The following is a 24,868-nucleotide window of genomic DNA, read 5'->3' as shown; positions in this document are numbered from 1 at the left end:
ATCGCTTTGATCTTTTTGACCATCCTCATGTCCAGCAGCAGATCGCCGGCGGTGGTCCCCGGCGGTCCAGTGGTCCGCCTCCCGGTGGTCCCGGGCAGTGTGGGTGCCCCCTGGCTCGGGGACAGGTCGGTGGAGTTCTACAGAGACCCGGTGCGGTTCGTTGAGAGCCGGATCCAGAGCCACCGCGGCAGGGTGTTCTCCTCCAGGGTCCTCAACACGCCCACCGTGTTCGTCTGCTCGGTGGAGGCGATGAAGGAGTTGCTGTGTGGTAAAGATATTATCAATGGAACAGTTATTGTATATTATCCTATGGTCCGGACGATATTGTGTACGACACGTTATTTATCAATGGAATAATTAGTGCATTAATAGCCATGAAGGACGTTAGATTGAAGGATTTTTTTTGTTTACAGTAAAGAATCCATAACGTTAATCTAACAGAGTAGTAGACTAGGTGTAGGTTATATATTAGTACTTGTGAGTGAGTCTTGTCTGACGCGTGTGTGCGTGTCGTGTGTGCATATGTGCGCGCGTGCCAGAGAGAAAAATGTTGTAAACCTGACCTCAGGTGAACCCTCACTGAGTGGGGACGTTGGAACAAATAAATAATAAATCTCCATCACTCCCTTTTATTATGACGCTGATTGGTGTACAGAAAACATGGGGGCGGGGGGAATTCTGGTGTCAAGCTTAGAAGACTTGTCCATTTAGTGGCAGTTACAAATTGCACAAGCACTCTGGTTTTGAATGGGTGTTGGTGCTTAGTTCCCATTTATGTGGCATGATAACAGTAGAACAAATTCAACCCCATGCTTGTGTTAAAGTTGTTAATTTGTAATATCTATTTCATTTGCAGCATATTATATTTCATTTGCAGTAGGCCTATTGGCTGTCTAGTCTTCCTTACTGACTGTTATGACTGGTCTGTAGCTGTGAGGGGTGGCTTGAAGGTTTAATTGATTGTTATTCACAGTATGTAGAATGGGTACAGTGAATTCAAACAAAACGAAATAGTACAGGTCAATACAAAAACTGCTATTGAGGATATAACCAGGAAAAGCACAAAGACTTGTTTGCATCAGGCTCCTCCATTTTTAATTCATCAGAACCTTTAAAGGCTTACAACTACAGTATACACATCTATGAAAAAAGGAAATCATCATATATACAGTTAAAAATAAAATAAAAATCACACCTGTGTGAACTGAGTGGTGTAAGGTCTTATATAGACTGATCAACTGTGGTCTGACGTAATGTCTGACGTAATGAAATCACACCCGTGTGAACTGGGTGACCATAGCAACCATGCTCATTTTTTGGTACGAACAGACACGTAAACTAACAAAGCTGAAATCACACCCGGGTGAACTGGGTGACCATAGCAACCATGCTCATTTTTTGGTACGAACAGACAGACAGACACGTAAACTAACAAAGCCAGTTGTAGGAGTGGTTTACACCACTCAAAAAGGGGGAAAACATACAGTAGGCCTATGGAAAAATAGGGGGAGAGGTATAGGGGACTTTAACCTTTTTACAGGGGCCAGTTACAAATTGCAGCCGCCTGTAAGTGCTCTTTGAGAGCTGTTTTGAAGGAGTCTAGGGATTCAAATGTCTTAATGGCTGTTGGTATGGGGTTCCACATTTTAGTGGCGTAGGAGCTAAATTAATTTAACCCCTTTTTTGAGCCGAATATGAGTTGCTGTCCACTGATCTAGCAATAAATACAAATTCCATTAATAATGTAAGTTCAGCTACAAGCTACATGTAAAAATAAATACAGTAAGATAATAAAACAGCTAGTGCAACTGCAACATCAACTGAAGAATTCAAAATACAAAATAATGTACTGTAAAGTAAATGACTGCAAGAGACATGTAGGGATTATATATAATAATAGTTGTACATTTAAAAACTGTACATTGATGAGCCTACAAAAACTAAAAGAAAAAAAAAACCTTTATTTTCTTTCTTTTTTTTCTTATCAACTAGTCAACTAGTACCAAGGTCGACTACACACACACACACACACACACACACACACACACACACACACACACACACACACACACACACACACACACACACACACACACACACACACACACACACATATGTATTTGGTTCAGATAAGCTTGGTCTCATGAGAAACCATGTGACTCCATCTCCAGCGGCTGCTACTGGGATCATAACATCCCACCAGTGGGGAAAGGAGTACAGTACTGTAAACTACTGTGCACTTTATGAGAACTCAGGTTTATCCTCCCTGACTGAGAGACGAGATAAGCATTGGCACCTATTTTTATATAAAGCCAATGCTGGGATGCTCCCTGACTATATTTGTTCCATGATGGAACTGAACAATAGCACCTATCAGACCCGCTCTAGTGATTTCTTAAGGCTCAAGGTTCCTCAGGCCCAGACAGAGTTGGGCAAGACAGCTTTTTCTGTCAATGGCCCAACTTCGTGGAATGAACTCCAAAACTCTTTAAAACTGAGCTCCCTGCCATCCTTCGGTCAGTTCAAAGGAATGCTCCAGAACATTTTTCACCTTGATTGCTCCTGCTTCAATTGATCTATTTTTACTGATGGTTGTCCTGTTTAAAGTTCCTTTGTAATTTATCCTGATTTATAGTTTGATGTATTGTTTTTTTGACTGTATTTTGTGTATTGTAAACCTTGGCTACAGTTGGGCTTGCCCTCAACTGGAAAACCCCCCGTCCGTCCCGGTAACAAGATGTGCACATGCACGTACTACAGTGGGGGGACACGCGACAGGAAAGCCAGATGTTTTTATTACTCAAAGGTTGACTCACAAGATCATGTGAAGCTTCTATACAGAGTTGCCATGTCTGCTTATTATAAGCAACTGTGTGGACTTGTTTTTCTTTCTGTAAAGTCGCTTGTACTTTAAATATTGGTACTGTAGTTACCTATGCAACAATTTGTGAGCTTGTAGATCTTCAAATAGCAGATGTAAAGTGGTAAAACTTAGCCTAGTCGCTTAACCCATTTTGGACGGGAACCCCTTTTGGTGTTTTAAGCGTTACGTTATGCTTTAGCTATTGAAAAATAGCAGATCTACAAGCTCATAGCGCGCCACTCGGTGGCACGCTATGAGCTTGTAGATCTGCTATTTTTGAAAAGTCGTGAAAATGTGGCGCAAATCTTTGAATATATATTTCAGAGCGAACATTTTTAACGAACTATTTGCTTCCTGGAACAATATATTTTGAGATGGGTGGTCCGTGGCCCAATATAGAGATAATTCTGGGGGTCCTTGACATGAAAAAGGTTGAGCACAACTGACATAGAAACATGGGTTTTTCAGAAAACTATTAGAAATTATTTGTTTTAATCGCCCATCCGTCCAAAATGGGTTAATTCTTCTGGGCTTGTTTTCATAGACCCGGCCGCTTGTTTCTCTTGCAGAATCTGGCAACGATGGTTGGTTCTCTATTGATGTGAATGAGATTCCTAAAGTCATCATAGGGTCTGCACTGCAGGGCCTGCATTCCTGAGGCTACAATGGATCACATGCCAAGTTTTAAAGCAGTGTAGTTCTCAAACATTTTCATGCCAAGGACCCCCATTTGGCCACAGACCCCCCCCCATCTGAAAAGGTTTGATGATTTATGTAATAAAAAAAAAAAAGAAGAGAGGATTTGAATAATAATAATACAATTAAATAAAATTAAATATTTAACATTTTCGATATTTTCAAAATCTTTAAAAAATAGCAGATGTACAAGCTCTCAGCGTGTCATGCGATGTGAGCTTGTAGATCTGCTATTTTTTAATAGCCAACATGCTTAAAGTGGTTAAAATGATTTTGAGATGGGGGTCCATAGTCTGAAAACCCACCTCTTCAGACTCCATCTTAGCCCGTAGCACTTGCCCTAGCCTTGATGACTTTACAGGCGTATCCATAGGCTCAACTTATGCAATTTAGATAGCATTTTATGTAGATATCACTCTATAGTATATTATAATCCACCGCTCCTGAATGAAGTGCCTGGCGCTGGGAGTGGAATGGTGGTGTTTTTTAAGCACCACCATTCCGAAAAATACATTTCGGAATGGCAAGGTTTCGGAATGGTGGGTTTTCGGAATGGTGGGGTTTCGGAATGGTGGGTTTTCGGAATGGAGGCTGCACCTGGTGAGAGCAGGAGTGGACCTGGTGAGACATAGGAGGGGCCCAGACAGGAGTCAACCCACAGAGCCTAGTCCTTCCACGCGCCAGAATCTGGTTCTTCCAGTCCTGGAAGAGTAGCTCCGGAGCAACGGATTGTGTGGCCTTGGTCTTGCCCTAATGGGACTGATCGAGGGTAGCTACTGGGACGTAAATCGGGACTTAATCACCCCGGCTGGGTCACCTGAGTGAGGGGTATGATGTTCGAGAGACCCGAAACCCTGATGACCTTGGGATACATCACTGAGGATACGTCCCAGGTGCATCCATGCGATGTTTCTTAGTTATATACGCATAGTTTCATTATATAGATATTCCACTGTTAGGTTCTTAGTTTAAGCATGATTCATTATGACTATTTGCATTTATCTCAGATTATTTTCCCAGATTCCGTTTTTGGTCAAACTTTATTCACGGCCCATAACTAAATGATTGCGGTTAGAAAATGTATTCTTTGGGTGAATTAAAATAAGATCGTGAGGCACTTTACAGAGACGGTGTTTTCTTCTGGTTCACGGCCCGGGACCGTTTGGCCTTCAAAATAAGATTAAGAGCATGCACTTAAAAGACCGTGGCAGTGGCCAAGAATTAATTCATTAATGTCTTGTGTTCCAGAAAAGTCCAGTGTTTTTGTGAAGGACCCAAAGGACGTCATGACCAGCATGTACGGAGACACTCTGGTCACCACTAACGGTAACACAGCACGCACACACCAGGGATGGGATGGGACCATATGAAAATTACATCACCATTACGGTGGCAAAAATACTCCCCAAATGGCCTATCATCATGACTTGGGACAAAATGTGTGTGTTTTCCAGGTGAGGAGGCGTGTCTTCTTCGCCTGTCACTCAGCAGTCTGTTCACCGGATCATGTCTAGACTCATGGACTGATTACATCACCAGGTAGGACAGAAAAAACAACACATAGAAGAAAGTAAAGATTTGCATGATATGAATAAATGCTGGCCAATATATCTGATGACTGGTTTAACTACAGTACATGGTCAGATTGATTGAACAAAATGTTTTGCCACGGACATGCAAAGTGAGCCATGCAATGCGAGGCATTGTGAGCTTGTAGATCTGATATGAGTACTTTTTCCACCACTGGTTATTCTCAACCTGTAACGATTTGCAGGTTACCTCAATTGATTTACGTCATTAGTGCTCTAAACAAACATACAAAAAAACATAGACTTCAGACTTGGCTGCCATATGACGCAATCTTCAAAAGCCATGTATTGCGCCTGTCAAAAAAGTCAAAATCAAACTTAATCAACAAACTATACTATAAAAGAAAGAGGAACAAATTGTCTGTGAAACTGAGTCGTCGTCTGTTTCATTTAAAAACAGACGTTTGTTTCCAGAACGGTCATTTTATTTTATTTTTTTATTTTGGACCGTGTTGCTGGGAATGACCTTCAATCCAAACTCAAACTGTCTTCTTTAACTTCACTCATGCTTTTATAAAAGGATGGTGATGAGAGATGCTTGCCAATAGCTTCACCTTTCATTTTACAGTGGTATTATCATATTATTGGCTTATTCCTTCATGGTTTTATTGTATTTATTTGGTTGTAAACAGTTTTTTTAGGACTTGAAACTTTAGGCCATTTTAGGGGATCCCATTTGAGTGGTGTTTTGGTAGTCAAGCATGTATGTTAGTTTTATGGAGTCTATGGGCAGTATTATGCGTGTCTTAAGTACCAGGTCTTATTACTTAACTTACGAACTGGAGGCGTGGTCAATGCTGTTTGGCCACTCAGAATAGCCAAATGGCATTGATCACGCCTCCAGGTCTTAAGTTAAGTAATAAGACCTGGTACTTAAGACACGCATAATACTGCCCTATGTCTACCATTATGGCGTCTATGTCTACCATTATTCAAATTAATTCCTTATTTATTTTTTCACATTTTCGAAAATAAATAGCCAATTTAACACTGAGGTGCCCACAATGTTTAGGTTCCCACTCTTCCTGCATCCTTTTGCAATGTGAAATGCCACCAAATCAGTAATGCTTTCCCACTTTGCTTCTGTACTCTTCCATCGGCGCGCTCCCTACCCCACTGATGCCCCGTCTCACCCAATCACAAGCCGCGGCGCTCCTTCCAGCCACTCCCTTCGTGGGGAAAAAAACGGGGTCGCGTGGGAGAGGCCAGGTGTCTCCCTCCCCAGATTACATCCAACTCCACCCAATTCCACCTGCCGCCCGCCTCCACGTTATCAGATTTAGAAAAATGTGTTTATCTCGCATTCTTTTCCCAGATTGGGTTTTTGGTCAAAACAAGCTTTATTCAACGGCCCATAACTAAAGAACCGATGATCGCAGTTACAAAATGTATTTTTCTTTATGTTACAACCGGTTCACGTCTCGGGTCCCGGTGGGCCTTCAAAATAAGGGTTTTCACTGAAAAACACTGGCAGTGGCTAAGAATGACTGTGTTCCTTTGACAGGGTGTGTGAGCGCTGCCTGAAGGACCTCTCTGTAAGGTAGAGTGTCTGTCTGTCTGTCTGTCTGTCTGTCTGTGTCTGTCTGTCTGTCTGTCTGTCTGTCTGTCTGTCTGTCTGTCTGTCTGTCTGTCTGTCTGTCTGTCTGTCTGTCTGTCTGTCTGTCTGTCTGTCTGTCTGTCTGTCTGTGGTTTGTACACCAGTGAAGATCATTCAACCTTACAATTACAACTGTGTGTGTGTGTGTGTGTGTGTGTGTGTGTGTGTGTGTGTGTGTGTGTGTGTGTGTGTGTGTGTGTGTGTGTGTGTGTGTGTGTGTGTGTGTGTGTGTGTGTGTGTGTGTGTGTGTGTGTGTGTGTGGGCGTGCATGCGTGCAGTGGGCCTCCAGATAGTTGTGTGTACAGTATGTTTAAGGGTCTGGGCACAGAGCTGGTCCTGGGTCTGTTTCTCAACGTCCGGCCAGAACATCAACCAGAGCTGTACCAGGAAATGACTCAGCTGTGTACTCAACACTGGCACGGTAGGTCAGATGCAGTCATTTTATCCTGAAAAGTAGCAGTTTTGGACATACCCGACAGAGATAATATATTACCTTAGACAGCCATTCCCACATCTCACCACTGGTACAAAATGGGTACACATTTCTAAACTCCTTAAGTGGGCCAAGTCACCCTTCCACCATGTAGGCTTTGCCCTGCACTGCCCTCTAGTGTTGTTAATAGGGTATTATTGTATTACTGTACAGAATTGTTGCAGAATGGCATGAATATAGGGGAAACGTGTTGCACACTCTGGCTCCATATGCAGCGATTCAAAAACCTGCTCAACGATCATGTCACTGGTAGGCAGGTAGAGTTAAGCAGGTTTTTTAATCATTTAATCAATTTTTGAACTGTCCACAACCCTCCTCATGAGACACATACGTGAGAGAAATGGTTTGCTACCATTTTATCGAGGAGCATTATTGAAGTGTCCTTTAAAAAAAGCTGATCTTCAAGATTACAACATGTCACAGAGTTGGTTGTGTTCAATTTATGTAAAAAAGATAATAATAAACAAGAGATGATCACAGTGATATTATGTCAGGTGAAAGAAGCGCTGTCTCCGTTGTGTCGTCGTCCCCCCCTCCCCATATTAGTATGATTGTTTTAGCAGTGGTGTGTCACGCGCAGGTGCCTACATGAGCGCATCGCGGCATGCAAAGTGCAAACAGAACAGCTGATATAGCCTTTGTGTGTCACAATCTCGCGCTTCGTGGCCGTTTGCGTGCGCTGTCTCCGTTGTGTTCCAGAGCCGGAGGAGGCGTACATTGTTGTTCTTCGCCCGACAGATATGGGAGTTGTTTTGGTCATTTTGTTTTCAAACTCTGGCTGATTGTAATCTGTGTCTCTGATGTCTTGGTACAGTGGACAGAGTAGATAGTTGGGAAATGTAGCTCAGTTTCCACTTCATTTTGTGTGCAGTGGGTGCATAGTGTGTCTTCTCTAGAGAGACCTGTCTGCCTATGACTGTTCTCACTGACTGTGCTAGTCAGTTTTTTTTTTGGATTGATCACAGTGCTCAGGTATTCTGCCAAGGTGTATTCTCTGTTTAGGGCCAGATAGCATTCAAACACTCTTATCATGTTGTGTCGTGACTCGTTTGCCCCCCCAGGTCTGATCTCGGCTCCAGTGAGTGTGAAGGTCCCGCTGTGGTCGTCAGGGTTCTGCACAGCTCTGGAGGCCAGGGACAAGCTGATGGACATCATCAGAGACAAGCTGGACAAAGACACTCACGGGTACATTGGTGTTTGTGATGCAGTGTTGAAATTTCGTTCACTTTCGTTCACTCAACAAAGATATCTATCTATTTTGACAGCACATTTTGATTTAGTTTTAGTCATAGTTTTTTAATACAATTCCATTTAGTTTTAGTCATATTTTAGTCATCTGAAAAGTTTTAGTCTAGTTGTAGTCTAGGCCAGGGGTTTTCAACAGGTGTTTTCAACAGGTCATTTATAGTAATGTAGGATTTGTTGATTTATTTTGAGGGGCGCCTATGTCCAGCTTTGAGGGTTTGTGTAAACACAAACATTGAATGCCATCAACAACGAATGGCCAGCTTAGAGTGTTTGTGTAAACACAAACATTAAATGCCATCGACAATGAATGGCCAGCGTTGAGCGTTTGTGTAAACACAACAGAAACCTTGCGTAAACAGTAACACAAACATTGAAGACAAAAGGGAGGACGCAAATTGTGATTGGCCAGAATGAGATGATGTATGATGATGTACAGTATGATGATAAGAGTGCCCCTCACTTCACACAGGTGTTGAGAAACGGTGAACTGAATGACCTGGTGACCTATGATGACCGTCCATGTAGTCATTTACTGACTGAAGTTGGAGGTCAAGAAATTCAACAGAAAAGGGAGTTAGAATCTCAAGAGGGGGAAGTGCACCGGATTGTCTGGCTGAGTAATTAGGAAAAACATTAGTAGTCAATGGACCATTGGTTGAGAAACAGTGGGATATATACACAATGGAATGGGAATGGGAAGTAAAGTGTTACAAAAGTACTAATCTTAGCCCTTATCCACACCCAACACAGCAGTGGTCCCCAGGTTGATTCTAAGTCAGGGTGGTGGTCCCTCGTTCACAATCAGTTGAAAACCCCTGGTCTAGGCGATTAAATCTACAGTTTATTCAGTCGTCAAAATTTTGGCAGGCTTTGATGGTGTCGTAATGCCTGAGTTTGCATTCTGAAAATATCCGATCAACAAGCTGACAATGTGTCACGATGCGACACATTAATGACACAATCTTGTATCTGGGGGTCCCTCACACAAAATATTTTCAGATAAAGGTCTGCTGCCAAATGCATTATTAATTTGGGGCCTCCTTGACATGAAGTTTGAGAACCACTGGTCTGTCTGTCTGTCCTGTGCATATGTGTAGGTTTGTGGGGTCGCTGGGGTCGTTGCCACTTCCTGATTCCAGCTGTGCGTCTCAACATCTGCTGCTGTTCATCTCAGCTCTGATCCCCAAAGCTCTGGCCTCCCTGCTCACCTCCTTCACACTGGCACTGAGTGGTCCCCACATGGTACAATACATGCATGGACATGCACACATTTTAATTCTTTATTTGAATCCACAAATTACAATACATTTTGCAGGGAAACAACTGTAATGGGGTTGACAGTTCATGGGCACCTTCTTCTCCACACAGACAAACCGCCTATAACAGCCGCAATTGGATCTGGCTGTCTCTCATATTTGGCAAGTTGTTTGGCTTTGCTCTTTGTCATGCCAGCTATTGTTAGGCCACTCGTGGTCAGTTTATGTACAGTACATTGCCCAGGCTTCCAAATATCAGTATGCCGAATCTACATCTGTACCCAAGGTTTGTTATGATTCTAGGGGTTTTTCTTGAAATGCCTGGTCCATGTACAAATCAAAGACACAGCCCACCTTCAGTATCAGGACCTCCTTGTGACTGGTGTCAACAAAAACAATATTGGGTAAACCAATCTGGTATAACACTTTTGAATGTTTATACATCACTGGATGGCATGCATTACACACACACACACACACACACACACACACACACACACACACACACACACACACACACACACACACACACACACACACACACACACACACACACACACACACACACACACACACACACACACACACACACACTTAGTCCTAGTCTTTTGAATAAAATGTAATTTAGTTTTAGTCATTTTAGTCATCTGAAATGTTTTAGTGTTAGTCTAGTTTAATCGACTAAATATATCATACGATTTTTGTCGACAGAATCTACAGTTGATTTTGTCAACCCTGCAGCTTGTACAGCGGTGCAGTGTTTCCCAAACAGTGGGTTGGGACTCGGCACTCGGGACCCATTTTTATGACTTAAAAAGTAAACTTAAAGTAAATTTAAAGTTGTTTCATTTTCTATTATTATTAGTTCAAGCTTGTAGATCAGCTATTTTTACTAGTTTGGATCCCGGGTAGATGCCTCGTTTGAGTCTCGAGCTAAAACATTTGATTGCAGTAGTGGAACCAGAAGATCTTATTTGGTCAGACATGCTTCAGTAGTGGAACCAGAAGTCCTTATTTGGTCAGACATTCGGTCCGTATTTGGTCAGTCCTTATTTGGTCAGTGTTGCTTCCTTTCAGGAAGAGAGCCGACAGCGAGCCAGGGCGGAGCCTACTTACCTCCACAACATCCTGTTGGAAGTTCAGAGACTCTGGCCTCCGTTCATTGGTGGACGCAGGATAGCCAATCGGGTAAGAATGTGTTTACATACAGATCCGCCACCAAAGCTTGGTGTGTTTTTTCGTAAATTAATAACCTGCTAACCTACTTGATCCTACTACAGTGTCACACAAAATATTCAAAAGTAGCAGATCCACAAGCTTGTAGTACTTTTGAAAATGTAACACAAATGTTTGCTTCTTTGGGTCCCTGGCACAACGTATTTTTTAGATGGGGGGTCCATGGCCACATTCATAATCACTTTGGGGGTCCTTGGCATGCAAACGTTTGAGAATCATGTACGCATACGCGCCTGTGTGTGTGTGCGTGCGTGCGTGTGTGCAGGACTCTTCGTTGGCAGGCTTCCATGTACCAAAGGGTTTTGCTGCCATGTACATCAGCCACTCTGTGCACCGCGACCCAGAAGTGTTCCTGCAGGCTGGCCACTTCCTGCCCGACAGATGGAGCGGAAGGTCAGGAGTTTATGACATCACAACTACAACTACTTGATCATACCACAGTGTCACACAAACGATATCTAAGGTTAGCAGATCACAAGCTCCAAACGTGGCACGAAGCCACACGTTTTGAGCTTGTAGATCTGCTACTTTTGCCATTTTGCCAACGCCTACTGAGTGGCAAAATAACCTTTCTGGCCTTGACTGTACGGAAAGCTTGAATTATCCTCTCTTTCTATCCAAAGTTTTTGTTTCATAAAAACAGACATGAGAGGCTTAGCAGCAACATGGCCCCAAAAATCTAAAAAAAAATAACCTCATTGTTATTTTAGTAAGAAGGGTTTACATGATTCTGAAGTTGTATTTTAGGGTTAGGGTACTAGAGTGATAGTGACGTCCAATAAAAAGATTCCTTGGTGGTGAAAGTACTCTAGAGTGCTAAGTATGTGACTTATCGTATTGTGCCGAATATATAAGACGACTGATTATAAGACCACCCCCATTTTTCAAGACTAATTTGTGGAAAATAACATTGAATGTCAAATAGTCTAGTCCCTGATGATACCGATGATACCGGTAATACGACCCAATTTCTTAGAATATTTCCATTGGAAAAAAACGAAGTCAGGCCAATAGGGTACTTCCAGAGTTATTTTGGCCAGTTGTTTGTTAAAAACGACCTTGAAAATGAACTATAACCTTGTAAATTACCATGGAAAAGGAAAATTACTCCAATGGATTCTTCTCAGCACCATGAAAAACTTTCCAGTTAGCACCATACTGCATACCAGCCACTAAGGGGTTACCCGGGTCAGCCCAACTTGTATGCTGCGGTATTTGAAAACCTAATGCCCACACCTACATAACTAAGGATGGGACAATATGAAAATGCCATGTTATGATTATGACCCAAATAATAGTGATTTACGATCTCTGCGATACGAAGTGTTTTTTATCACGACAAACGATAATAATGATTATCATTCCATCCCTATACCTAACACCATGCCAAATGTCATTCCCTCTCCGCTACACTGACAACTCGTATATACACACACACACACACACACACACACACACACACACACACACACACACAAACACCGTCTTATAAAGGGTTCTCCTATAGAGCCACAGAGTAAAAAAAGAACGACAAAAGACAGATACATTTAAAATTAACATTGGACTCGTCAAACGGTGTCCTTCTTAAGTAATGTGCTAATAGACCTTATTATGGGACACTGACACAGATCTCCAACGGTAACATCTTCATCGGGAGAGACTTTCTATTAACAAAGTATGGAATGAGTTTGTCTTTGAAATTGTGCTTGAAGGTGTGCAGGTCTTTGCTGGCATCTGGATCAGAGAAGGTCAGCTTTCCTTTTCTCCAGTCCAGTCTGACTCTGATTCTCTGGGGCGGGCTCTTCACTGGGATAACACAGAGGTTCCCTCGTGAAGATTGGGTGCTGTATTCACCGTCCGCTAAGCGTATTCTCCAGAAGTTCCCCTGTCTGTTTCCCTTCCTCGAAAAGGACTCCTCCAATAGGCCTAGTGACCAGCTGTTAGTGTTTCCTACGTCAACATCCCAGCTGTGAACTCCCGAGTTAAAGCCCTCAGAACCCAGGACGTAGCCGTAGCTGTCAAATCTCTCAGGGTTGTCTGGAAGCTCCCGTCTCTTCCCACCTGCCACACTGGTCAGATCGTCAGACACGGTGTATATGGCGTGGGCAGTGTTGGGGTCCAGGAGCACAGGGCTGTAGGAGACCATCTCCTTCATCTTGTCCCATACTCCGAAGGTCAGGTTTCCCAGGTGCTTGATCTGGTCTATCAGTGCTCCCGGGACCAGCTGTGGTTCCGGCAGCATGAGCTGGAATCTTCCCATTATGGTCTGGAAGTTGCGCAAGAACAAGACGCTCTCTGCTGTCAGCTCCTCCTGTATTGTGTTGATTGTGTTCAAAAGGGTTGATATATCTTTGTTCACATCATCAACTTTCTCCTTCATCATCCGAGTCTTTATCGACTCTTCCTCCCTCAGTGCAGTGATCCGACATTCCTCTTCCTTTTGTAGAAACTGATGAAGCTTCTTAAACTGCTCATTAATCTTCCTCTCTGTGTTCTGGGTCTCGGCCTTAATGTGTTCTGCTGTTTGGTCATAGTTTGCTTTGAATTTTTTAAAGACCTCCAGTTTCTCCTGAAAGAGCTTGAGCGACTTCTCGACAAACGTCTTGTGATCTAATGCCACTTCATCGATGGGTTTGAATCTGTGTTTGGTGTGCACATTAGAATCTCGACACACGATACACGCCGGCTTCTGGTCATCCACACAGTAAAGTTTGAGTACCTCATCATGTAAACTGCAGAGTTCTCCAGGCCTCGTTGGAGACCTTGTTGGAGACGTCACAATCGGGGGCACGAGCAGGGGCGCGAGCAGGGTCTTTAGTACATCGCGATCGTTAATACACTGGCTGTGGTGGCTACATGTCCGGAGGACGGGGTGTTTGAATACGTCGCGACAACACACAGGACAGAACGAATTCTCTCCCATTTAGTCTGTCCTTCTGAACAAAGGTTGTGAAGCTCGAGATGTCTGTCAATGTTCCCTCCGGCAACTGTGGAATTGTGTGTTCCACTTGTCTCTCGAATGTTCGTGTGTGCGCTTGCATACGTGTGAGAGCATATGTGAGTTTCTCCTCTTGTTCCGGTTTCAAATCCCAATGTCCAATTTGTAGTTGACGTCACGGTTATGTCAGTGTGATGTCACTGTGTGACGTCATTGCAGTGGAGAGTGGGCCCTCCCTGGTTCTGGTGACCTCATGTCCTAATCTGCTAATCTAACATTAAATATGTTGGTTATTGCCATCCAGTTAGGGCTAGATGAATTGAAAATGATGAATGAAATTGAAAATTGTGGACCCTATTGTAAACAAGTGTAATGCGTTGTGTCATCCACTCACAGTTAACAGTTTTTGTATTGAGTTGTGCTTGAAATGTACTGTAATTCTGCAAACTGTTAATAATAAATACTTCAATCAATCATAGTGCAGAGTCGATGGGATTATGGGATGCATGTGGTGGGTCATCCAAGCATGGATTAATTGCACTTTTTAATTGAATTAATTTCACAAATGAATTAACTCAGTTAACTCAAATTTTGACAGCCCTAAATATATATATATATATATATATATATATATATATATAGGCTCTGCTTTCTGTTGCTTTTTGGCAAAAACAAGCCACATTCAAAACAATAACAATGGAACGGAGCATCGCAAGTTAACTACCCCCTGATTCTACTACAGTGCGTCTTTTCAGATGATCGGTGGGTGGATTGTTGTGGAGAAAACAACAGCCTGATGGAGGGGAAAGGAACTGGTTGGAATACCGTATTCCTTCCACGCTCTATGTCCAACTGGGGAAACTCCCCCCTGTCAGGTGAAAAGACTCCTCATGCACTGAAGGAAGCATGAGGTCAGTCCGTTGCTCTCCCCAGGTTGGCAGATTGGCCCAGGATTACACTAGACTTGACAATTGACACTGGGTTAAAAAAATGGGTTACAAACATCGTGGGCTAAAATATTTTAGAAGGTTAGTACAACGCTTGAAATCGCTGGCAAGGGCTGCTATAGCCTATGTTCTAACTCTGGCAGTTAAAATAATGAAAGTATTAATTACATTCGTGTGCGTGTGTGTGTGTGCAGGAACCAGGGTCAGGAACATCTCCTGTGTTGTCTGGGCAATGGACCGCGCAACTGCATTGGAACCAAACTCAACGAGGTCTTCCTCAAGGTGTCTCTCTCTCTGTCTCTGTCTCTGTCTCTGTCTCTCTCTCTCTCTCTCTCTCTCTCTCTCTCTCTCTCTCTCTGTATGTCACCTTTACACCACAGCTGCTTCCTTTCCTCTATCACGTTTACAGTACACCACCATCTCCATCACTCTCACATTGACATTTTCACTCTTTATTTCAGTGTTTTTTCTCGTATCAACCTTATTATGTCCAGGATTCAAATAAAAAAAATAAAAAGTAGCAGATCTACAAGCTCAAAATGCGTCGCTTCGGGGCTGCATTTCGAGCTTGTAGATCTGCTACTTTTGATGCTTCGAGCAGGGCGTTAATTTATGAGAAGAAGATTTTTTTTTAAAGAAATATGGAGATAAGAGGACTCTGTGCCTAAAGCAATGAAATGAAGATTAGATTGAACATTGGTGACAAGGTCATTTAACTGCAGTGGTGTAAATAACATTACTCCAGTACTGTACTTGAGTACAATTTTGAAGTACTGAAGTATTTACTTCTACTTCTATACATCTTAGAGGCAAATATTGTACTTTTACTCCACTACAACTATTTACTTTTACTCCACTACAACTATTTACTATTTACAACTAGTTACTAAAATTTACTTTGTAGATTTTGAATATTATTGCAAACATACACTAACCACTTCAGCCCTATACATTTTGGCCATTTGAAAATAGCCGTTCTACAAGCTTGTAGATCAGCTATTTTCAAAATATTTGTTCTACATTTTTACATTTGAAAACTTGTGAAATGGGATTTCCTCCATAATGCATACTTTTTGGTATTATTAAGTACATTTTTAATTTGTTATACTAATCATTTTGAATTCCAGACTTATACTTTTAACAGAGCATTTCTACATTACAGTATCAATACCTTTACTTAAGTAAAACATGTGAGTACTTTTCCCCCACCACTGTTTAACCATTATTGTCTACATGTGTGTTGTTTGTTGCTTGCAGGCAGCCTGTGTCTATCTGTTGGAGCACTATGACTGGCATCTGGACCCTCCCTCTCAAGACCTCCGGTATAAATGGCTGCCAGTGTGTCGTCCATCCAACCACCTCACAGTCTCCTTCAGCAAACTCCCACTTGGGGCGACTGTGGCTCAGGAGGTAGAGCAGGTCGTCCAATGATCCATGGGTCGGCGGTTCGAATCCCGGCTCCTCCTGTCTACATGTCGAAGTGTCCTTGGGCAAGACACTGAACCCCAAATTGCTCCCGATGTGCTGGTTGGTACCTTGCATGGCTTCCGCCACAATCGGTGTATGAATGTGTGTGTGAATGGGTGAATGTAATGCACAATCTATGTAAAGCGCCTTGGATAAAGGCGCTATATAAATGCACCATTTACCATTTACCATTTACCACTTACATAGACTGTAAACCAGACTAGACTGTGCTTCTCAAAGTGGGTGCGTGGCACCTAAGGGTGCCTTGGATACTTTGATAATGTTTGGAATTAATCAATGTCACTTTTTTCAGTCTACAGTACACCAAGTCTCTTCACTGATCTTTCATGACGACGAGCGGCCCGGAAGAGAATTTCACATTTGTTTTTCCCATAGACGTTTCAAAATGTATTTATTTTAAGACCTTTTAAGCCTCGGACAAAGCCAACTCGGATGGTGACAGCCCATGACAATAAATTGGGGCCGAAAAAATAATTTGAAAGTAGAAAAACTACAAAAAAAGTACCCTGCCCTTTTTTTGAGGGGCGCCTCCTATATACGGCTTTTGTCCCCACACGTCTCATATTTGCCATTGACAATGAAAGGAGAAATTAGGTCATATGTGCCTCAAATATGATGTATATTTGTGGCAACACAAACATTAAATGCCATTGACAATGAAGGAAAAATGTACGTAATATGTAGACGAGCAAATCGGCTAACCAAACACATAAATTCTGTTGTTCATGAGATGATGTATGATGATGTACAATGATAAGAGCGCCTCTCACTTCACACGGGTGTGAATTTTAAGGGACGCTAGCCCCTTCTATAAACAGCTTTTGTCTCCACACGTCTCAAGATTTGCAATTGACCACGGTAAGAGAATTCCGGTCAAATGTCCGCTAAATTTTGTCCCCGCCTGTCTCAAGTTTTGATGTAATGACGTAAATTAAACATCAAAACATTAAACGCAGAGCTGTCTAGGGGAGGGTCTGTATGGGTTTTTGTCCAAGGCTTTTCACCTACTGTATGTGTATTTTAAATATTCTACTTTAATTTTATAATGGAAGTGAATCGTGATTGGATCACGTCACAGACTTGTCAAATTAAGTCTTAGTCTTTGATAGATAATTTTGAGTTATGGTAGATCTGTTAGTTTGGTGGATGGAATTGTCTAAATGTTCCCTTTGGCCCAGACCGTGTTCCTTATAGGTCATATTTTGTCATCTTGCCCTTTTAACATCAGTTTCCTCATAGCCTACTGCCTGTTTACTCCGGGTTGTTCTCTTTATCCTATTTATGTCATGTCACCATCCATATGCCTAATTATCTCAGACCTATATTATCCTTTATTATTTTATCATACTTATATTATGGGTTGCCTGACGCCAAGTTCAGATTCACTGTCTGTCCCCAGTTAACTCGCATACTGAGAGGTCTATTTTGATATGAGAACTGCATGTATTTGACCTTGGTGTCTAGTGAGAAAGAAGATAGGAGTATTTCTCTCTGTCGAGAGTTTACAGCTAGCAGGGAAAGAATGTTATCTGCAGGTTGCCATAGCAACGCCAGCCTCTGAGCTTTCCCGGTTTATGGCCCTCAATGACGGAACCAAGGAAGCTGGCATGATACCAGTCTCATCATCCATGTGCTGGTCCAATGAGCGCTTGACAACCAGTGCCAGCGTGGCCTAGTGCGGAAATTAACTATCCATTCAGCCAATGAACGTGTATCAACAACTGACGTGATCTACAGTATTAATGCCTGTGACATGAATTGTCCGAGAGAGACTACCCTGTGCATTTTGGTGGCACAGGGGAGAGATTTTGTAATTTGGCTGTATGTGGGTATCTGTTCTGTCTCTCAGATCTGGAAAATGAATTGACTAAACCATAATGTTCTGACTGGACAATCATTCTTCTGGTGGACTCATCTTTTTAATTGAGTACTTAAGGTATTTTTCTAAAAGAGTATTTCCTGCTTAAAGTAATCCTGTTAAAGCTAATTGTGAACTTCGTCATCTAAAAGGTTTGGAAACCATTTTTACCATTGTGGTGCTGAGTATTTATTGATACTCTGATTACTTTCTTACAAGTATTTTTATAGTTATAGCTCTGTGCAGCTCAGTAATTCAGTTATACAGTCCTTTATATCTTTGGTGAATCATTAATTGTCCCTTCTGCATTTTATATGCAACTAATTGGTTTTATCTTAATTATAATTCCAACAAATGGGTCTTCGAGCCTTCCCTTATCTGTTATCTACATATTTATGTATCAGTCTTAGTATAAGAAAGTAACTAAGGTAGGTCGGAGAGCCTTATTATCTGTATCATCTAGACTATAGCACGGGGGTCTATCCCAGTTTCACCATGTGCTAGCTTGCTGAGGTGGAGCATAACAGTGATAACATGGACCATCAGCTCCCAGTGGAATACCGCATAACTTACCACACCCAAGCCATGCTATTCATGCGCTGAGTTGGCCGTGCCCGGGATCGAACCCATAAACAAAAGGTCTACACACTACAGAATACGCTACCCTAGACCCCGTCTTGAACTCCAAACCTATTCCAATGCAATCCACTTTATTTGAGCCACTTTATTTAAGTTTGGGGGCGCTCTCATCATCATACATCATCACATTCCGGCCAATCACAATTGCCGTTCTCACTTTTCTGTCATTCTGGCCAATCACAATTGGCGTCTTCAATTTTCTGCCCTCACTCTTTATCCTCAATATGTACTTTTCTCAGCCAATCAAATCATCGCTAGGGGGTGCCAGGGAAACAAATCTTAAATGAATCCTGAATCCAGGGAGCCAGTGTAGGGAGGCAACCCCACCCCACCTGGGGGTCCCGGGCCCTACTTTGTGAACCACTGATCCATTGTTATCCTAGCAACATGACATCATAAAAATCACACCCGTGTGAAGTGAGGAATATATTAAAGTCTAACTCATGTTGATTAGGTGATGTAATGGTGATGTAAAACAAACTGTGCAAACACAAACATTAAATGCCATTAACAATAAAGAGACAATATGACGTAATGAGTTACAAAATGTATAACTTTTTTGAAGTTTTCCCTTCATTGTCAATGGCGTTTATTAAGCAAACATTGAACTAAAGACAAACATTAAACCTGTATATAGGATAAAAAATCACACCCGTGTGAACTGAGTGGTGCAACTACACATTTATATCACTCTGACGTGATGTCAGTGACGTCACATACTAACCATAGCAACCATGCTCACCCGTACTGGCACAAACACACACGGGTACTAACAAAGCCAGTTGTTGGAGTGGTTTGCACCACTCAATAACAAAGCCAGTTGTTGGAGTGGTTTGCACCACTCAAAAAGATATAACAAACCCTGTCCAATCAGCACGCAGCTGTGACACACCAACTTTCGTGGATATAAATATAGGCGACAGTCCTGTGCTATCTTATTAGTTTGTTTCAACTGTATTGAGAGACAGTGACACCGAAACATAATTCCAGCTATTGACAGCGTAGGCCCCACGTTCGTTTGAAGATTAGCGCTATACTACGTGTCCGTTTCTCCAGATAGACTGCTCCTGCTGTGCATGTTTAATAAACCAAATTCATAAGAAACTACTCAAGAGTGTGGATAAGTCTTTCTCTGCAGCACTTAACTATACCTGCGAGACCTGAGGAATATACCTGGCACAGAATATACCTGGAGAGACGAGATGCAGCAGCGATGGCATCGGCGGCCAATCTTCTGTGGACGGAGACAGGACACGGAGAGGCCAGAACAAGAGACGAGGACTCTTACGCTCACTCGTAAGGAAATTCAGGAGGAACAAGACTATAGTTCAGGCAGAGTGTGGTCTTCCAAAGGCAGCGGGATCTGTCAACCAGGAAAAGGACAAGAAAAAGTCTAGATCTTTTGTCGTCTGGATGGTAGACGTGCTGTCCAAACCTTTCGTAAAGAGAGAGAGGAGGACGTCGGCAGAGAACAAGTTGGAAGAGGAGATGGAGGATATTCAACTGGAGAACAAGTGGTCAAATGAGTTCTTAAACCATAAGTGTGAACTCACACTGGACCCGAACACAGCAAACACATACCTATCTCTATTCGATAACAACCGAAAGGTGTCACGTGTGAGAAACAATCAGTCGTATCCCGATCATCAAGACAGATTTGACTCCTGGGAACAGGTGCTGTGTAAAGAGGGTCTGACCGGAAGCTGTTACTGGGAGGTAGAATGGAGTGGCTGGGTTTCTATAGCAGTGACATACAGAGGAATCAACAGGATAGGACGGAACGACGACGGTCTGTTTGGATTCAACGACAAGTCCTGGAGTCTGGAATGCGGCGACCACCTCCGTGGTAACAGGTACATTGTCCGTCATAATCGGAAGAGAACTGAACTCTCTGTCTGTCCCTCCGGCTCCAATAGAGTAGGGGTGTATCTGGACTGTCCTGCTGGAACTCTGTCCTTCTACAGAGTCGCCAATGACACACGGACACACCTGTACACCTTCCAGGCCACGTTCACTGAAACCCTCTACCCTGGGTTCAGATTCTGGTTGTTAAAGACCACAGGGCACAGTTATGATCTTGAACTTCTTGAACTTCAAACAAAACGTTCTTACTAAGCCGCCTGAACCACGGTAGAACGGTGAAGTGGCCGTCGCCTGGTGGTCAATTCTGGGATAGCAACACTTCCGCTTTTAAAATGCTACTGCGCATGCTTCTATAATCTGAAACGTTAGATGTTGCCTATCTATTGGCCATTGGCAATCGATCCACCCTCTAGATATATTATAACGCTATGATTCATACTCCCAAGAAGTCAAATGTTTGACTAGGGGGCGCAATTACGGCACATGTTGACTAGGAGGATATGAGTTACCTTTCTGTTTATCGGGACATTGACTTGAACGGTGTTGAGTTGCCTGTAGCAGACTTTGCAACGCTTGGCACGGCGGCGCACTCGCCTATAGCGGCTGGCTTGGTGGTGACCCTTGTGGCTCAAGTCCTCTTTAGACGGCGCACCTCAGTCATTTTAACAGTTTTTTGGCTGACCCTTTTACCGTTGGGTTTGATAACGGCACTTCTGAATTCCTGGAGTGCGGCGGTGCCTGCGATGGCACCGTTTCACTGGAAGGGTATTTCTTTTTCACTTTCATAAAAGTAATATTTTGATATGTGATAATGTGAAGTCTCCCAGATGTGAGTGTGTTAATCTGGCAAACCGTTCAGTGCTATACATTCCTTGTAGACACTTCCTGAATGTTTTTCTTTTTTCTTTCTTTTTTTGGGGTGTGTGCATTTTTTATATATTTTGTGAATTTGTCACTGTCCCGAATCCCGATGACTTCAGACATGCACAGAAAAGCCATGCTATTATTGGAACCCAGTTTAGTTTTTTTTTTTGGGTGACCGCATGAATTATGGCTCAATGCTTTCTAGACAGTTACAGGTGTACAATTGTGTGTTGTCCTTCTGTACCCAAGTATGGACATCCCTGACATCACAGTGCCGCCGTTCTAATGACATCATAGACTGGTGCTGAAACACTTTGTGTGTCTATTTCCATGATAATGACATCATAGACTGGTCCTGAAACACTTTATGTGTCTATTTCCATGATAATGACATCATAGACTGGTGCTGAAACACTTTGTGTGTCTATTTCCATGATAATTACATCATAGACTGGTCCTGAAACACTTTATGTGTCTATTTCCATGATAATGACATCATAGACTGGTCCTGAAACACTTTGTGTGTCTATTTCCATGATAATGACATCATAGACTGGTCCTGAAACACTTTATGTGTCTATTTCCATGATAATGACATCATAGACTGGTCCTGAAACACTTTGTGTGTCTATTTCCATGATAATGACATCATAGACTGGTCCTGAAACACTATGTGTCTATTTCCATGATAATGACATCATAGACTGGTCCTGAAACACTTTGTGTGTCTATTTCCATGATAATTACATCATAGACTGGTCCTGAAACACTTTGTGTGTCTATTTCCATGATAATGACATCATAGACTGGTCCTGAAACACTTTATGTGTCTATTTCCATGATAATGACATCATAGACTGGTCCTGAAACACTTTATGTGTCTATTTCCATGATAATGACATCATAGACTGGTCCTGAAACACTTTGTGTGTCTATTTCCATGATAATGACATCATAGACTGGTCCTGAAACACTTTGTGTGTCTATTTCCATGATAATGACATCATAGACTGGTCCTGAAACACTTTGTGTGTCTATTTCCATGATAATGACATCATCTGGTCCTGAAACACTTTGTGTGTCTATTTCCATGATAACCTGGGTGAATCCCTGTGCCGATGCCGGCAGTATATCAGACACACATTACTGATTATACTGTAGACTGGAGAGTCTTCCAGAGAGAACAGACTATTGGAATCTATAGTCTGTTAAGCGACGTGTTATCAGCTTTGTATGGCGCCCCGCCAACATCTGGCTTTTGGAAATTATGTCATATGGAAGCAAAGTCTATGGACTTTGTTTGTTTAGTGCACTTTAAACAAACAGAGTAAACAACCAAGTCCATAGACTTATTATTATGGTTATCACCATATTTTTGAGGGGAGCCCCTCGGAACGTCTGGTTTTCGGAAATTAGGTCATATGGCAGCCAAGTCTATGGACCTTTTCTAATGTTTGTTTAGAACACTTTAAACTATTTAGAACACTTTAAACTAACAAAGTAAACAGCCATGTCTATGGACTTTCTAATTTGTTTGTTTAGAACAATAAGTTAATAGAGGTGCCCCCTCACTTCACACAAGTGTGATTCTTTTTTTCAAGAATGATTTTTCAATATTTCAGGTTTAAAGGAGTAGTTCACCCATCCATCAATTAGACACCTGTGAAGCATTGCATTCATGGAAATACTTCCTCTTCAAACTGTTGAATTGCTGTCACAATGTTATATGATCATAATGTGAAAATAGCAGATCTATAAGCTCGCTATTTTCCAAATGTCTCTTTCTTATTACTTGCGCAAGCAGAGTGTGCAAGTAATGTTGTTTGTCCGGTGATTAATTTGTGCTTGATATGGCATTGGTTTCAGATTACATACATGTACACATAGGGGCATTAACTTTAATCCACCCGACACTGAAACATATTATTACATCACCATCGAGGGCCAGTTATACCCTGGCATTGGTACATATCTTCATCACGTCATACGCAGCTACGGACATACGCATCAAACGACCGAAGTAACCACAGTATACTGCTAATCAACTTACTTGCGCAAGCAGAGCGTGCAAGTAATGTTGTTTGTCCGGTGCTCCGATGCGTATGTCTGTGGCTGCGTATGACGTAATGATTAATTTGTGCTTGATATGGCATTGTTTTCAGATTACATACATGTATACACAGGGGCATTACCTTTAATCCACCCGACACTGAAACATATCATTATTACGTCACCATCGAGGGCCAGTTATTCCCTGGCATTGGTACATATCTTCATCACGTCATATGCAGCTACGGGACATACGCATCAAACGACCCAAGTAACCACAGTATACTGCTAATCAACTTACAAATTACTTATACATAGATACATAGAGGCATTTCCTTTAATCCACCTGACACTGAAACATATCTTTATTACGTCACCATTGAGAGCCAGTTATACCCTGGCATTGGGACATATCTTCATCACGTCATACGCAGCTACGGACATACACATCAAACGACCCAAGTAACCACAGTATACTGCTAATCAACTTACAAATTACATATACAACTTATACATACATATACAACTTACTCACCCGTATTAGTTATTAATTACGTAAACAGTCAATGTTTTTTAATCGTTTAAAATTAAGTACGATCATTTACAAGGTTCAATAATAAAATTTCATTCAAGAGTCTTCAAATAAGGAATATTTTCTTTCAGTCTAACAGATAAACCCAAAGAAGATACTTAAATATAATAGAATCTAATAGGAAGAACGTGTCCTGACAAGGGTATGGAAGACAGAGGTTAGAGACAGATCACCTTGTCGCACCTCGTTGTGACAAGGTGCAATAACATGCCTACTAGTGTGCAACACGCAAGTAGGCACTCGACAGAGTGCAGTTCTAGTTATTATTATTATTTGACAATTTGGCCATTTTATAGTGTATGTATGTATGTGTATATATAGTCTGTTGATCACTTTTGAGGTATTAAAAAGGTTGTCACCTTAATTGTCACTTCACTGACAATTAAGGACCCCCCCCCCCACACACACACACAAAACAAAAAAAACACATGGTTACCCCTGCTTTGCCCCCCTATACTTTGCCGGTGCCGGTTTCATGTACTCAATTACTAACAGATCCCCATACCCGTTAATTGTTTTGGTGAGCTCTGTTTTGTTCATGGCTGGAGAGGCACACCTAGCGAGACATTCTTCACGCTGCAACAGTATTGACATACAAGTTCGCATCACGGATGCAACTATTGCTGCTCTCGGACTTAGGTTTGAGGGGATA

General features: G+C 42.1%; 2 protein-coding genes across 2 annotated transcripts in view; both read left to right on the top strand.

Annotated features, from left to right (window-relative positions):
- On the top strand, nucleotides 1-16,294 carry LOC306932581 (putative cytochrome P450 120; the record flags this gene model as incomplete). The annotated part of the gene is made up of 11 exons (XM_079514433.1): nucleotides 1-268; nucleotides 4,808-4,885; nucleotides 5,014-5,098; nucleotides 6,653-6,688; nucleotides 7,024-7,166; nucleotides 8,300-8,423; nucleotides 9,584-9,728; nucleotides 10,820-10,930; nucleotides 11,244-11,371; nucleotides 15,058-15,145; nucleotides 16,121-16,294. Exons 1-11 carry the CDS (start codon nucleotides 28-30, stop codon nucleotides 16,292-16,294), a joined length of 1,353 nt encoding a protein of 450 aa, XP_079370559.1. The 5' UTR covers nucleotides 1-27.
- The window catches only part of LOC306934868 (ubiquitin-conjugating enzyme E2 variant 1), a 521,434-nt gene that overhangs the window by 101,151 nt on the left and 395,415 nt on the right, over nucleotides 1-24,868 (top strand). The window lies entirely within an intron of this gene.

Source organism: Electrona antarctica (genome assembly GCF_951216825.1).
Source record: "Electrona antarctica genome assembly, chromosome: 2".
Taxonomy (NCBI): Eukaryota; Metazoa; Chordata; class Actinopteri; order Myctophiformes; family Myctophidae; genus Electrona; species Electrona antarctica.
Note: the sequence above shows the minus strand (reverse complement) of the source record. Positions and strands in the feature narration are given on the sequence as shown.